The sequence below is a fragment of the Clarias gariepinus genome, chromosome 15 (genome assembly GCF_024256425.1).
Source record: "Clarias gariepinus isolate MV-2021 ecotype Netherlands chromosome 15, CGAR_prim_01v2, whole genome shotgun sequence".
In the NCBI taxonomy this organism is placed as follows: Eukaryota; Metazoa; Chordata; class Actinopteri; order Siluriformes; family Clariidae; genus Clarias; species Clarias gariepinus.
The window spans coordinates 28,204,023-28,220,732 of NC_071114.1; the positions used below are offsets into that span (position 1 = coordinate 28,204,023).

General features: G+C 39.0%; 1 protein-coding gene across 1 annotated transcript; it reads left to right on the forward strand.

The window, feature by feature from the left end:
- The first annotated feature begins 3,678 nt into the window (after window positions 1-3,678).
- Window positions 3,679-15,211, forward strand: eif4g2a (eukaryotic translation initiation factor 4, gamma 2a). Its single transcript, XM_053512702.1, has 22 exons — window positions 3,679-3,717; window positions 5,468-5,500; window positions 6,501-6,610; window positions 7,712-7,780; window positions 8,273-8,398; window positions 8,503-8,605; window positions 8,691-8,822; window positions 9,028-9,094; window positions 9,725-9,876; window positions 9,957-10,067; window positions 10,187-10,369; window positions 10,460-10,592; window positions 10,990-11,135; window positions 11,230-11,328; window positions 11,428-11,556; window positions 11,650-11,754; window positions 12,787-13,002; window positions 13,086-13,344; window positions 13,426-13,630; window positions 13,902-14,110; window positions 14,214-14,335; window positions 15,100-15,211. The coding sequence occupies exons 1-22, from the start codon at window positions 3,679-3,681 to the stop codon at window positions 15,163-15,165; spliced, it is 2,814 nt and encodes a 937-aa protein (XP_053368677.1). The 3' UTR covers window positions 15,166-15,211.
- Window positions 15,212-16,710: the final 1,499 nt, after the last annotated feature.

The following is a 16,710-nucleotide window of genomic DNA, read 5'->3' on the forward strand; positions in this document are numbered from 1 at the left end:
TGAGAATATATTACCTTAAAGTACAAGACTGAGGGCTTCGTTCTTCTCTATACACCTGCCAGGTACCTCTGAACAGCGTGAGCAAGACTCGGCTGTAATCTGGCACTTTCGAAGCAGATGGTGCTGGAGTGTGTTGCTCAAGGGCACTGTAGCAGCGAGCGGATCAGAATAGTGAAACTTATTTATCCACATCTTATTCTCGCTGGCCTGAGGATCTCGAACGTCTCGATGAATCTGCATGGAGTGAACACAAAGCCTGAGGCTTCAACTGCTTTTAACGTCAAAGCTGCTATCATGATACCTCAAGGTTCTATATTTTAAACTCGCATAAATTTATTTCTCGAAACTGTCGCTACAATTATTCGTTAAAACCCCACAAAGTGTGATATTTAATTGAGTGATCTCATGGATAATTAAAAGATTTGCTCATTTCGCTATTTATTTGTACTTTTTTTTTTTGTTTCTTAATTTCTTACACAGCTTTGTGTCTTGCAGGCTTGAGCCGGTCTTATCTTTGAAGAAAATGAAGTGAGATCAGTTGAAAACATGCCAAAGGGTTGTTTTACATAAAAGTGCTCCCAGCAGGCTATGTCGAAAAACTTCACTACGTACAGAAGTTTGCTATTGTGCCAAGATCTAGTCATGTCCAAAAGCATAACCAAGAATACACAATACACTCACAACCTTCTACAATGCACTGGAGTAAGCACGTGTCTAAATAACGTATCCTAGAGACTACAGAATACCCATAATGCTTTAAAGTGTTGGTAGGGAAAAAGGGGAAAAGAATCGATAATCGCTTTTAACACATTTTTGTTATGATTATCATTTTCTTCATCCTTAATTGAGAGCTTGCATGGGAGCAGAAACAACGAAAATCATTCAAACACAAATAGATCGGTCTCTAGGTTCTCCTTCTCATTGTTTGTACTACTTATCCGGTTTAGGGATCATGCACACAGTATCTGGATGCTATCCCAGGGGACAGAGGCATAAGATATGTAGGGGTCACCCTGGATAGCACTGCAGGGCACAAGCGCACATACTGTACACACACTCATTCACACACACTATGGGAAATTTGGGGACACAAATTAGCCTGATCTGCATGTCTTTGGACTGTGGGAGGAAACCAGAGTACCTGGAGGAAACCCACCAAACACAGGTAGAACATACAAACTCTATAGAGCCCCCTGAAGTGGGACTTGAACCCCAACCCTGGAGGTGCCATGCTGCATACTTAATTCCTCATTACACACTGTAGTTAATAAACAAATCCATAATAATTACTGAATGTTTCAGCCAAATTAAAAAAACCAGCATTCGCTCCATCCTGTAAAAGAGCCTGAGAAACAAAGCGTTAAAGAAAAGGAACATGACGTGACGATGGGCTGAAGTCACAGCATTACTTTTCGCTTAAAAAAAACAGCAGATAAAAACAATTACAGTAACAGACAATTACAGATAATGTTTCTAATCCATGAGAGAATAATTATACATAATTACATTGTAATGACATAAATGTATTCATATTATATAAAGCTCCAAATAATAGCAGTAAGGCGAATTTGCTTCCCAGATTAATGGCATATATAATTATGATTATTTTACACTGAATGGATTTCTAAACAAAACAACAACAAAAAAAGCATTAGCATTTAACAAAATAAGGAACTAAGTTTTATTAATTTTTTTAATGAATGTAGACTGCCAGTCAAAAGTTCTTCAAATCCCTGCATTAACATTTTGTATTTTAATTAAACTTTATAAATGGGGTCGGTTGAAATCCTGTAGACCCAGATCATAAGCAGATAAATAAGAAAAATAGTTAATTCATTACATTTAGTTTAAATCACTCGCACCACATACTGTACAGCAGGATACGCTCATCTCATCAGCCGCTTCATTGCGAGCACTGGGTTGGACTGCCTTAAATCGAGCCAGAGATTCAACAAGGTCCGGAAAAAATCACCTTCCTTAGAGATTCTGGTCCGTATTATCATGATGGTATCATCCAGTTGCTGCGAAGTTGTCGGCTGCATGTCCATGATGTGAATCTGCCGAATCTCCACCACGCCCCAAAGCTTCTCTACTGGATTGAGATCTGGTGACTGGAGGACATTAGAGGACAGTGACCTCACTGTCAAGTTCAACAAACCAGTTTGAGATGATTTTAGCTTTGTCACATGGCTTATTATAATGCGGTCATTAGGCTGTGGCATTAAAACCCTGCTCAGCTGGTACTAAGAGGCCCAAAGTGTGCCAAGAGAATCTCCCACGCACCCTTACACCACCAGCACCAGCAGCAAGGCAGTGATTGAAGATCCACGCCAAATTCTGACATCACCATCACAATCATCAGACCAGGCAATGTTTTTTTCTGGTGAGATCATGTGAGTTGTAGACTCAGTTTCCCGTTCTTAGCTGATAGGAGTGGCACCCGGTGTGGTCTTCTGCTGCTGTAGCCCATCTGGTTCGAGGTTTGACGCGTTCTGCGTTCAGAGATGCTCTTCAGCATACGGCGGTTGTAATAAAATGTCATTGGAGTTACTGTTGCCTTTATATCAGCTTGAACCAATCTGGCGATTCTCCTCTAGCCTCTGGCATCAACAAAGCATTTTCACCCAGAGAACTGCTCTCACTGGATATTTATCAGTAGATCAGCAGTTTCAGAAATACTCAGATCTTGCACCAACAACCATGCCACATTCAGAGTCACTGAAATCACCTTTCTTTCCCATTTTGATCCTCAGGTTTGAACTTCAGGAAGTCGTCTTGACCATGTCCACATTATTAAGTGTGCTGAGTTGCTGCCATGTGATGTGTTGAAAAGATATTTTATTAGCAAGCAGTTGAACAAGTGTATCTAATAAAGTGGCCAGTGAGTGTATATTTGAGTTATAATTGACACTAATTGATACTTTTCCATTCAATCATGTCTTACTGTCATGCGATTTACTGTCATGATCTCACAAGCCTTGGTTTTGATTTAAATTTATTTTTTCCTGATTATGTCCAAAAGTTATAAAATCATCCCCTGCTCTACTTGTCAATTGATAATATTAATAATATACCCTCCTCCGGTTTCCTTATCTGATAGTAAAGTCTTGCCAATGTTATATAGCATGTTAAGCCCGTACCTGGTTCTGTTCATGATATTTTATTTATTATGTTTTAAAAGCACTAATTCATCATCATATTCATATTAAAGTCCTTACATATAAAGATTTGGATAAGGACCTGAATGCTAATTTAATTAATAATGATGAGCGAACTTTAATAAAACCGAATAGCCCTGTGACTCTGACCTTAAATCACACTTCTTCACATTAAGATGCTTTTTTTCCTGCTCCGGTTGCTCTAAGCACATATCACATGTACCAGCAAGGGGCAAAGCTACAGTCCAATTAAACAGCAATGAGGTGCGAAACCCTTGCTTTCTGCTGAGACGGTACATGGTATCTAACGCTAACCTTTTATGAAGTTACAACTACAGGGATTTTGCTTAATATCTACAAATCCTAAAGAGTTTTTTAAGAGAGAGCAAGAGAGAGGGAGAGAGAGAGAATCAGGACAAACTGGAGTGTAAAATGATGATCTCTTGTCGACGAGCCAACGTGTACTTTACAGGAAGGCCACAGGGTGTGTGAGCAACAAGCGATGACGTGATTTAAGAAGATGGACGAGGATTCCAGGAAGGAGCTTTCGAAACAGACTGTGGGTACAGAATAGCGCTCCCTCCCTCTACAGCCTGTGAAACCATTACAGATTGTGAAACCAGCGGAGTGTGTCGCCCTGAAATGCTCTTCATCAGGCATCTTATCAAGATGTATTCCACTGCAGATGAAACAACAATGCTGCTTTGACGATACAATAACTGACTTTTTCTCATTTACAGATCAATCGGGTTTCTGTCTGCGTAGAGTTTCACATGTTCTCCCTGTGTCCGGCCGGGTTAACTCCGGGTTCTTCGTAGGATCCCGTTTCCTGTCTGGGTTCTTCGTAGAACCACCAGATTTGCTATTTTTAGATATTTTAAATAATTATGTGTAAATAAGCGTGTACATATAATCCATCCAATCAGGGAGAACAGAATAAGTCTCTCTTTTGATTTTTTCTGCTCCTCGACTCATTTGTAACCCTCAAAAGAAGCAAAAACATCTGCTCATCTTTCCTGTCAAAACACATACAGTACAAGGCTTTTCTTGCTTGCGACATCTCTAAAGATAATGCCTAGGCTAATTCTTTAATGTTTTAGGGAGACTTTTGACCCTTTGACCCTGGGTACTTGTTAAGAGTGACTTTATGACTCTTTAGCCTCTTGGGCCTGTACCCTATACAGTAATCCACCCATGTATGAATGCTGTCTTATAAACCACACTCCCAGTGTTCCTGGAATAAACAGGTTACTATAGATGATTGAATGGTCTGTAGGGCCATCTAGTGATCATGATATGAAATTGCATTTTATTGTATTCAGTGGTTCTGAGAGATTTTAATACCTAAACCTAAATACTAAGAACAAAGCTCAATATACTGTAATGATGCCATTTTTTGGGGTGTTGGAAAGTTTAATCTAGACTGACATTTAAAAATAATATGATCTCTGTGTTTTTTTTTAGCAATTATGTGTGTTATATTTAAATAGATAGCAATAATAACTAAATAAGATAAGAAATAATACTGTTGCGCTGATTAGAATTCAGTGGGTTTGAGAGATTCTAAAACCTAAACCTACAAATAAGTAATATTATTTATAGGTTTAAAAAATCTGATGTCTGTATATTTAAATCAATTGTGTTTGATATAATAATAATAATAATTATTATTATTATTATTAGTAGTAGTAGTAGTAGTATTAATAATAATAATAATAATATTGTTAATTATATGATTATTATAACAATAATAAACAAAAGCTCGACATAATTATGTCAGTTTTAGGATGGAAAATTTATTTTGTCATAAAAAACAAACAAAAAAAACAATATTTATCATCATTTAAGCTGACGTAAAAAAAAAACCTCGCTACTGTTTTAATAAATTGTGTGTGATAGTGATATTTAGATAGATAATAGAAATAATAAATGTATATTTCCAGATTAGAAACAAACCACACAGACTTGATCCCAATCTGAGAAATGTTAATTACTTCCCTATAATTTTCCAGCGCATGAAGCCCCGCCCACTGTGCCGCCTAGCACAATCATGATGGTGACGTAGGCGCCAGCAGGTTCGGTAGGTCTAGCGAATAAAATGGCGCCTGTCGCTGACGTCAATCCGCAGACAGCGCACGGGTGTCCTCCTTACCGGTGAAGTTAGCATTAGCCTTAAACTGCCTTTAACATTATCATTAGCTTCAGCTGAGCTTAGCTCCGGGCGCATTGTTTTTCGCCGTGATAACTAGTTAACGTTTAACCAGCTTTTTCTTTTTCCTGTCTATTTTTTTCCTCTCCTTTGGAAACAGAACCACGACAAAGCTGACGGTCTTTTAGGAAAGGTACGGATTGTTATTTCTGTTACATTTTTACAAATTTAAGCAGTTGCTAGTAGGATTAGCTTGCTGAGCTAAGCGCACGCGCAGGGTTGTGAAATGGCCGTTAGCTCGGCGTCTCCGCTCGAACAAAGAAAACCCGATTAAACCTTTATTTTAACTCGTTTGTCATTTACACCATTTCGTTTCCACGCAATGGCGTAAGACAAATCCGTATCTTGTTATAAAATACGCTTTAAATTTTTACCTCTTTCCAGTTATTAAATAATAAAATGGCGGCTAGCTTCATCCTCCTCATTAACTGTAAGCTAAGCTAACTTAGCCTGACTAGCCTAGTAGACTGTCCTTGTTACACATTTCTGCTCATTTCTTATAAATAATATCTTACCTAACAGGTTGTTGTTTATTTCTCTAAAAATACAAACAGGCGACGGTAGTTAAATGTTAAGAACCTATAAGACAATAAACATCCTGTTTAGCAGGCTAAAGGCTAATTAGCTAATCAAAGGCCGGCCATTTTTACTTTTTTTTTTTTTTAAAGATGCTTGGGTTTTGTATTTTATTTTTTTTATACGCCGACGGAAATGTTGTGTACCACCCACTACGTAACGAGAGCACTCTTTCCTGAGAGTTTGTACCATCAAGTGTTTTATTTCCCTTATGATTTCCTTCAACACCATGGCTAAAGTCTTTGTCTGGACCTGAGAGGCCTTGTGTTAGATGTAGATCAGATAAACATCATTTAGTTTTTTTTTTTTTATTGTAATCATGTCTGATTAACTGTTGTTCAGGTGGTTGTGAGATGTACTGTAAACTAAGTTTTTGATTCTTTTAACCTATAGAATCAGATCTATATCTGAATTAAGTGGGTAAAAAAAATCAATACGTTTTAGCTATAGTCACTCAACTACTACTTAACCTTTCTGCATTTATTATGAGGAGGAGTCACACAAATGACTCATCCAGTCTCTTGTTTAATCGCATAATTTCTTTATTTCTCTTCCAGATCGTGTTTCTCCACCCCACCCTTTCGACATTATTCTTTTTCAGTGTCCTTCGTTGCCAAGCCGCCAAAGTGGAGAGTGTGGTTGCAGAGGGGGGTGCTTCTCGTTTTAGGTGAGATTTTATTAATGTATCGTTTGTCCAACAGCATTTAACCCCCTTTTATGTGTTCACAAACTTGTTTGTACGATGTAGCAAATTGTTAGTCTCCTTGTGGTACTTGCTCGTGCAATTTATGTAACAAACAAAGCGATCTTTAATCGCATTCACATATTTATAAACCACTTCCAAGTTCATGACCATCGCAGACTGGCTATGAGCTTTCACAGGTTAGCTACAGAGTATCTCTACAACACATAACTTCTAGTTACATTTAATTGTGCTAAAGTCTAGGTAGAAATATGTTCTGCTACCCCGGTTGGGAGAAAATAGCTTTGGTTATGAATCTTGAATTTTTTGAGAGGAACCTGTCGATCGGCCACTAGCGAGAATTGACTGGATTTCCCGTGTGATTGGGCGTGACTGTTGATCAGCTTCTTATATAACCGGTTCCATAAGGTGTATGGAAGCTTCTGATTGGCACAACAGAAACGCTTTTTTCTGTGCATCAAAAAGCTTTCGATCTGCCCCTTTATTCCAGCTTTTTGCGCTGATTAATCTTAAACCTACTCATTACAAATGCTTGCACACCACATGTGCTAATTAGTCAAAATTGGCGTGGGTTAGAAACCCACATGCCCATGTTAGAAGTCGCACCCATCTGCGTGCTCACAGCCGCTCGACCAGTCAGGTTGAGTTTTAAAACTTGAACACCTATTGGATTGGCACCTAGATATTGTCTAGTTCTCACTAGTGACTCCCATCCCTACTTTGCCGTGCGCTACATGTCCATTTAAAATGTGGCCACCTGAACTAGTTAGTTAGGGCTGTATTCTATGCAAAGAGACACAAAATCGCTTGCCGAATGTGCTATGGCCTATCTTTCAGTAACTTACAAACTGCTAGAATATGGGTAGTTTTCAATTTAGCTGGAAGGGATTCAAACATGTTTTAAATTTTTGTGTGCTGCAGGTGCTCCCAAACCGCTGTGGCAGTGTTTTATAGCGGTTCTGGGTAGAATTCAAGAATGTAGGAAAGCATCCTTTGTAGCTGGAAACGATTTGTGTTGGCTTCACATGGTCTCCTAACAATGTGATTCTTAAACTTGTTTTGCAGTGCTTCTTCGGGAGGAGGAGGAGGTGGTCGGAGTGCGTCTCAGCACTTTCCCACGACTGTCGGCAACAGGTATGTTATCACGTGACTTTATAAGCAGCTTAATAAAAGGAATAAAGTGCTTGTGAATGGACTGGTATAGAGAAACGGTTTGATATAAGGTGAATGTTGCTATCACCACCCCAAAATTGATTTTCTTTAACATAGCTTTGTTTAGTGTTTTGTTGCTTCTATATGACTGCAGTTTGCAAACAATTTTTTATTTATTTCTTAAATATATTTGTGGTAAGAATAAATGTTCTGGAGGTTATATAAAACAAAGGGTTTGTGGTTCTAAGAAACGACATAATAATCTGTTCTATGGGCTTTCCCAAGCAGATAAGTGTAACATTACAGTTTTACCTCTAGCTACTACAGCTTTGTCGGAGTTGCTGTTTTGCAACGTTAATCAACACCTTCTGCCCAATCGGAAGCAAGAATTTAGCCGCTGTTTGGTGTAGGTTTAATCAGGCAAGTGTTTGTAAATTGAAATGTCCCCCCTTTTTTTCTTTTTTCTTTTGTTAGCGAGTTCCTGGGGAAAACCCCAGGGCCTAGCGTTCAGAGATGGATTCCTTCACGAAGCACTAGACGAGATGTCAGCTCCTCAAACGAAAAAGAACATCAGGATGCAATCTTCAGAAAAGTAAGAGGGTAAGTTTGTGTTTTTTTTTTTTTTTTTTTTTTAATTTTCCTCTAGGAATTATTTGTATAATTGGGTTGCTTATCTAATTTTTCCCCCCTCTACTTCTCCCCAGCATACTCAATAAACTGACCCCTGAGAAGTTCGACAAGCTATGCCTTGAGCTTCTAAATGTGGGTGTGGATTCAAAGCTCGTCCTCAAGGGAATCATCTTGCTGGTGAGTATTACTCGCGTTTTATTTATTAAGAATCAGGTAAAACGGGTCTAATTTTTGGCTTCATCCCCACTGGCTCCCCTAACAGATTGTAGACAAAGCCCTCGAAGAGCCCAAATACAGCTCGCTCTATGCTCAGCTATGTCTGCGTCTGGCAGAGGATGCCCCCAACTTTGATACCCAACCATCTGAGATCCAATCATCACAAAAGCAGAGCACTGTAAGTGTACACAATATTAATGATAATATTAATGATAATATTAATGATAATATTAATGATAATATTAATGATAATATTAATGATAATATTAATGATAATATTAATGATATTAATAATAATATAAATAATAATATAAATAATATTAATACTATAATAATATTTTCACTCATGGACATGTTTGATTTCGGTGGTGTTTGTGTTTCAGACATTCAGGAGACTTCTGATTTCAAAGCTTCAAGATGAATTTGAAAACCGTACCAGAAATGTTGATAGTAAGTTTTGATTTAAAAAAAATTATAATAAAATAGATAAATGGATAAAGTATAGATAAATGTTTTTGGAAAGAATAACATGTTTAGCTTTTCACTGGTTTAAATTGGTTAACACGAATTATAAATTGAGGTTTTATTATTAGTAGTCATTTTAAGTGTTGCAAAATTTTTGCGGATTATTAAATATTATTGCACTCCTGATCCCCGTGATGCACTCAAAACAAACAAATAAAATAAAAAAAAATAAAAAAACACCCTTGTAATTAAATGCCGGAGCTTTAAGGCTCATTTCTTTATCTAATCCTCCACGAACACTGTTACTTTTGATAAAAGTTGTTTGTTAGAGAAGGTTCTGAAAGTTTAACAACTGTTGAGGTCACAAGACCACACAGTGAGAATGGAGTGCTAGACAAGAATGAGTTTTGTTTGTGGTTGAATATATGGTAAATAAGTAAATAACTATTCTTGCAGTGCAACTTAAATGCTGGCAATGGTATAATAGTACAGTGCATGTACATACCATGAGCTTTTTCATACTGCCACGAAACACAGTATAAATGCAATGCAGTCTTGTAAAAGTTTCGCGTTAGAGTTTAATCTGTAAATGTTTGTACTGTGTATCTTTTTCAGTTTATGACAAGAGAGATGGCCCCCTTACCTCTGAAGAAGAGGAGCAGCGTGCCATCGCCAAGATCAAAATGCTGGGCAACATCAAATTCATCGGGGAGCTTGGCAAGCTTGATCTCATTCACGAGTCTATCCTTCATAAGTGCATCAAAACAGTAAGTTTATGGATGGAGTGTTAATGGGAGTTGTTAACTATTTATACGGACGGTGAAATGATTACGTTTTATATTTTCAGCTTCTGGAAAAGAAGAGGAGAGTCCAACTTAAAGATATGGGTGAGGATTTGGAGTGCCTCTGTCAGATAATGAGGACTGTGGGGCCAAGACTCGATCATGAGAAAGCCAGGGTAAGGAACAAACTAATTTTAAAAGCAAGCTTGGCACATTACTCCTGTTTAGGGTACACCCTGTAGTTTTCTGGCTGTGGTTTTAATTTCATCTTCTCCCTTCTTTCTCTCTCTCGCAGTCTTTAATGGATCAGTACTTTAGCCGCATGCGATCCTTAATGAACAACAAGGACTTGCCTTCAAGGATTCGTTTCCTGCTGCAGGATACTTCAGAGTTGCGAGAGAACAACTGGGTGCCACGTAAAGCTTTCAATGATAACGGACCTAAGACCATTAACCAGATCCGTCAGGATGCCGTGAAGGTTCATGCACCATTTGCACGCCTCTGATTTAGGTGTTTAAGAGCGATTTTAAGGTCTGGTGACTTATCTGTTTTTTATATTTTACCCTAGGATTTGGGTGTGTTTATTCCAGCCATGACCCCAGGAATGAGAACCGACTTCTTTCAGGATAACTCCTTCTTGCCGACTCGACTCTGCAGGGAGACTCTTGGAGGACTGGCTGATATGTTTGGACAAATGCCAGGTACAACAGTTGGTTAAAAGTGGACCTTTTATATAAACTCATAATGCAGAGTAAACTGCAATGTATGGAATGCAACCTTGAGGGTGTGAAGTTGTAGAATAATTAACATGAAGTTACTTTCACCATACCAGGGTTGGTGTTGTAGTGTTTTATACCTCTTACCCCATAGCATTTACTGTTGGGAAGCGTATTGGGAAACAAATTCGTTCCTGTTATTGCAAAGAAAACATCCACTGCTGTTACGAAAAGTTCACAGTTGTTTATAAATCAAAAAAACATCCTGATCAGTCAGAACCGATAACTTGACGGCACTGTTGTATAACTGTTTGAGGTGTGTGAGTGTCTTTTGTCCTGATTTTAGTCAGTAGTCGTCATTAGTTTCTTTGTCTGATCTCAGGCATTGGTATTGGAACTGGACCTGGTGTTATTCAAGACCGGTATTCCCCCACCATGGGGCGCCATCGCACAAACCCACTCTTCAATGGCCACATGGCTCCCGCTCCTCAGTCTCAGTTTGACAAGCCTTTCATGAAACCCAATCAGGTACCAACTGATCTCTTTAAATCTGTTTTACCTTACTATGAAAGGTTTAATTTTCGGAATCTGTGTAAACCGAGCTGTTGCTTTGTTTTCAAAGGGGCAGAATCCACTTTTCCAAAACCAGGCTCAGCAGCAAGCTCAGTCCAAGGACTTGCCTCCACGATTTAGCAAGAAAGGATTACTGAATGCAGATGAGGTAAAAAAAAAAAAAAAAATTATAATTCAGATATCCTGCAGTACAAAAGACTTAATTTTAAGTGTTAAATAATCCCCTTCATCTGCCCTCCTGCTGCAGATTAGCCTGAGACCAGCTCAGTCATTTCTAATGAACAAAACCCAAGTGCCAAAACTGCAGCCGCAGATTCCCAACATGATGCCTCCCAGTGCCCAGCCTCCTCGCACATCCACTCCTCCGCTTGGACAGGTGCTGGACTTCCCATAATCTGCTGTTTAAAAAAAATCTCTACACAACCTAGAAGTGATGTACCTTACTACTTTTATTTTTTTCCCCTTCCAGCCTCCACAGCTAGGCCTAAAAACGAACCCACCTCCCATTCAGGAGAAACCTCAGAAGACGAGCAAGAAACCCCCTCCTGCCAAAGAAGAACTGCTCAAGATGACCGTATGTATCTAATTATATATGCCCCCCCTTAGAATTAGAAGTATTTCTAATCTTTTTGAGTGGTAACAGTAATGGCATAACTACATCATGCCATCCTGTTATTTAGTATTAAAGCAAAAATAATTTGAGATCGATGGTAATGACTGGTACTCATTACCAGCTGTGATGGATAACGAGTGTGATGCTTTTATACAGTGGTTCTACAAGTAGCATTTATCAACAGCTTATGACTTGTTTGTTGATTTAATCAGTTATTTTGGCTCCAACTTATTTTCTTTCCCCTTTTTACTTACTGACAGAACTAGCATTCAGCTGGTGACCATCGGTTTGGTGCCGGAAAGGGCCTTTAACCGGGACCCACCCCCCCCGGAAAAATAATCTCCACATAATCCAGTTAAAATTAAATTAATTATATTTTTAATTAGTAAGTGCTTAAAGATTTAATTAAGCCTATGTCATGTTTGTGTAATTTTACTAAAAACACAAGGAATGGTCCAAGTTGTCATAGTAACATTTAAGGTATAGATTGTGATTTATCGTCTCCCGCACTTAGTAACATCTATAAAAACACCACACCTTTAGCAGCACTAAGATAATGGCTGTGTTCATAACAAATGGTAACTAAAAAAAAAATAAAACGTATTGAGAAATTCTTCAATTGTAGAATGTATGCACACCAGTTCTTAAAGTAATGGCTCATGGTTAGAAGGAGGGTAGCTCCATGGTTAACCACTAAGGACCCTTGAAAAAGATCCCCCTGTTCAAATCTCGTGACCGCCAAGTTGTCCCTGTTGGGGCCCCTGACCAAGGCTCTTAACTACTCCAGTGTATATTGAAACATAGAAATGTAAGTTGCTCTATCAAATCCCTTAGTTTATTTGGGTGATTTCATGTATTCAAATGTCCTACTGCTGTTATACTCCCATACCTACTTTTGGTCAGCGCTAAGTGTTCTACATGTGTATTCATTTTTGGTTCCTCCCTTAAACCAGGACCTCCTCTTGACTCCTTCGTGTCATTTTTGTCTTTCAGGAGACTATCATCAAGGAGTACCTGAGCAACAAGAAAATGAACGATGCTGTAAATGGGGTTAGGGAGATGAGGGCACCCAAACACTTCCTGCCAGAAATGTTGAGTAAAATGATTGTCGGCTCACTGGAAAGTACAGATGACGATAAGGAGCATGTTAGCAGTCTGTTCCACACACTGCGTACTGAGGGCCTTATTACAGGGGAGAACTTCATGCAGGTGTGGATTTAGGAACATCTGTTCAATTATTACTTTCTCTTCATGTCGGATCTCGCGATTAAACAACGTATATTTTCCCTCAGGCTTTCCTTAACGTTTTGGACCAGTATCCTAAGCTTGAGGGTGACATTCCCCTGGTGAAGTCTTATCTGGCTCAGTTTGCCGCGCGTGCCATCATTGCTGACCTCATGAGCATCGCCGACCTGGCTCATCCTCTGGAGAACGGCGTACACTTCCCGCTCTTCTTGCTTTGCCTGCAGCAGACGGCCAAGCTGAAGGATAAGGAGTGGCTCACAGACCTGTTCCAGCAGAGCAAAGTCATCATGCAGAAGATGCTCCCAGGTGAGTATGATGTGGAAATTCTTTCTCTCTTGCTATTGTTTCTATAGAGTTACCAATGATGTGTGATCCTTTTGCGTGCAGAAATAGACCAAAACAAAGACCGTATGTTGGAGATTTTGGAGGGTAAGGCTCTGAGCTTCCTGTTCCCGCTCATGAAACTGGAGAAGGAGTTGCTGAAGCAGATCAAAGCAGACCCAGCCCCCCAGACTATTTACAAGTGGATCAAGGACAACATCTCGCCCAAACTTCACACCGATAAGGGTTTCGTCAACATTCTGATGACCAGGTGTCTGCTTATTTTCAGCTTGAATTACTATAGCCCTGTTGAATTTTCAATTCTGTCAGTAAACTTTCTAACAGATCCTCCTGACCTGAGAATTTTACACTGTTTTATTTGGATTGAATATTACCTTTTCTGTGTTTCCTCAGTCATTAACGTTTTGTTTAGGGAGAGCAATAAAATGAGGTAGTTAGCATCATGTTGGCTGTACGTTGCTGCAGTATGCAGCTGTTATTGTCAAGTCTAAGTTTTAACCCTTTCACTTCTTCCCATTCAGCTTTTTGCAGTACATATTCCACGAGGTGTATTTGAACGAAACCGACGAACAGCTGTCCTCACCTTCAAAAGAACAGCTGGACCAGGAGAAACAGCTGCTGCTTGCTTTCAAACCGGTGATGCAGAAATTCCTGCACGAACACTTGGAGCTGCAGGTCAGCGCTCTGTACGCGCTGCAAGTGCACTGCAATGTCAAGGCTTTCCCCAAAGGTCTGTCATTTTTCTCCTTTATACTTGATTTACTTTACGAATAGATGCCTTCCCCCACCCCTTTTTCAGTAAGCATAACTGGTGGTTTTCTCCATTTTCACAGGAATGTTGCTGCGCTTTTTTGTCAACTTTTACGATATGGAAATAATTGAAGAAGAAGCCTTCCTTTTATGGAAAGAAGATATTACCCAAGAGTTTCCTGGCAAAGGCAAAGCATTGTTTCAGGTACTGACATTCGATGCATGTTATGACAACTTGTTGCTTTGTCAAGAAATTGTGTGTAAATGTGGATTTTAAAGACCCCGCCCCCATTTTTTTTTTTTTTTATATATATACTCAGCAAAAAAAGAAACGCCCCTTTTTCAGGACTTACTGTGTATTTTAACAATAATGTTGTAAAAATCCAAATAACTTTACAGATTATTGTGAAGGGTTTAAACAATGTTTTCCATGCATGTTCAATTACCTTAATCAATGAAATAACATGCACCTGTGGAATGGTTGTTAAGACCTTAACAGCTTACAGAGAGTAGGCATTTAAGGTCACAGTTCTAAAAACGCAGGACACTAGAGAGACTTGTCTACTGTGAAAAACACCCAAAGAAAGATGCCCAGGGTCCCTTCTCATCTGTGTGAACGTGCATTAGGCATGCTGCAGGGAGGCATGAGGACTGCTGATGTGGCTAGGGCAATAAATCGCCATGTCCACACTGAGACGCCTAAGACGGCGCTACAGGGAGTGCCATCAGTGCTCAGACTGTCCGCAATAGGAAAACTTTTGATCTCTATCTACGGTAGTTGGAATTAGTAGCATTTTAAATAAGATAGAATTCAGATCTAGTTTTGTTAAAAGGATTTCTAATAATTATATTTACTTTTATTCATAAACTCTAGCTGTTTAACTTTTGCAAAAATTAAAGGCAGGTTGTGAATATAGGGACAAGGTTGTGTCTTGTTTTTAAAGATGTGATAAATGTTCTCTTATTTAGGTGAACCAGTGGCTGACCTGGTTGGAAACAGCTGAGGATGAGGAGTCTGAAGAAGAGGCTGATTGAGACCGTAGCCAAAGCCTTAAGGGTCGAATTGAATTATTATTTTTTAAAGTCTCCTACCCCCCCCCCACCTACCATAACCACCCATTCATTCCCCCCCTCCCCCCAAAAAAACTCGTGCTTTTTTTTTTTTTTTTTTTTCCTTTTTTAAAAAAAATAATTCCCCTTAGCTTTATTCCCTGCATTCCGCCCCACCCTGCACCTTCATTTAAAGCACGTAGTGGTTTACTATGTTAAAAACAAACACCTAAGAAACGGTATTAGCAGCGTGATTCTGCTCATTTTTTTTTTGCTTTTAAAGATCATGTATTTGCAAAAGCCTTTTTTTCCCTGCTGCTGTAACACGACACAAGCACATTAAAATGCACTTTGTGTTCAGTGTCATGAGCTGTTGCAATACGCTCCCTCGATTGTTACAAAGATCCTTCTACTGTAATCGTCGTGACCGTAAAGTTTTAACAGTCAGCAGTTCGTTTCTACCTCTTCAGCGCGCTGGGTTTAATCAAGTCCCTCCTTCAAACAGGCAGAATTCTGCAAATCTGCACGGTGCTTCAGTCTGGGTCAGGAAACAAACAACAAAAACAAGTTTCCTTCGTGCTGATCTGATTGTGACAAAGCAAAGCCATGTGGGAGATGAGTTCAATAACCTTCTCTCCTTCAACCCATGTTTATCCCTCCATTACTCATCAAACTTTGATACTTGAAAGTGTTTTTCTTTTCTTCTTTACAGCATGTTCAGGGATTCACCAAACATGGCCTGTTTCAGATTTCAGACGCACCGCGCATTGATCGAATCGACAAACATGTAAACATACGTTTTTAGACTTTAAAATAAACTTTTAATTCGTGAAATAAAGGTAAATTGAAATCAGAACCTGCGTCGACTTTGAGAACCACTCAGCTTATGAAAAACCTAAGTCTGTTTTCTTTAATATCTAACAGATATTTATTAATCTCTATCATGAATAAAGAAAACGACTGATGCTTTATCTTTAGGTAGAACAATAAGAATGGATGCGCACGTGGTATACGTCTGTACAATGAATTACCTGCTATTTAAAGTGTTACTGTAAGATGTAAGAGCTCTGAATGTTTGTGTACCACTCGCTTTACTTTCAATAAAGTTACACACCAGGATCACACAGCTGTGTCTGTGGAGTTCTGTATAAACATGTCTGCTGTTTTCTTTATTCATTTACTTACCATATCTGATTGGTCAGAAGGGGTTTCATGTCGCAGATCTATACACCGTGGCCCCAAAGTTTAGCTCCATCAGCAGAAAGGTATTTAAAGGTATCAATTAATTAGAATTACAATTTAGGAATTATACAAGTGTTTAAGTTAGGGAAATCAGATGTTTTCTTCTGTGACTGGTTTTAAATGTGGGTTTTGGCAGGTAGTCTCTCTTCAGTACAATGTTTTCCATGCTACGACAGACGTTTATAGTAATTAATGATGAACCTGTGTGATGGTAAATGTATCGGTGGTGTTACTGCCTATTCCCATCACTCAGACTGACCTGTTATTACAGTCACAGCTTTTGGCAGA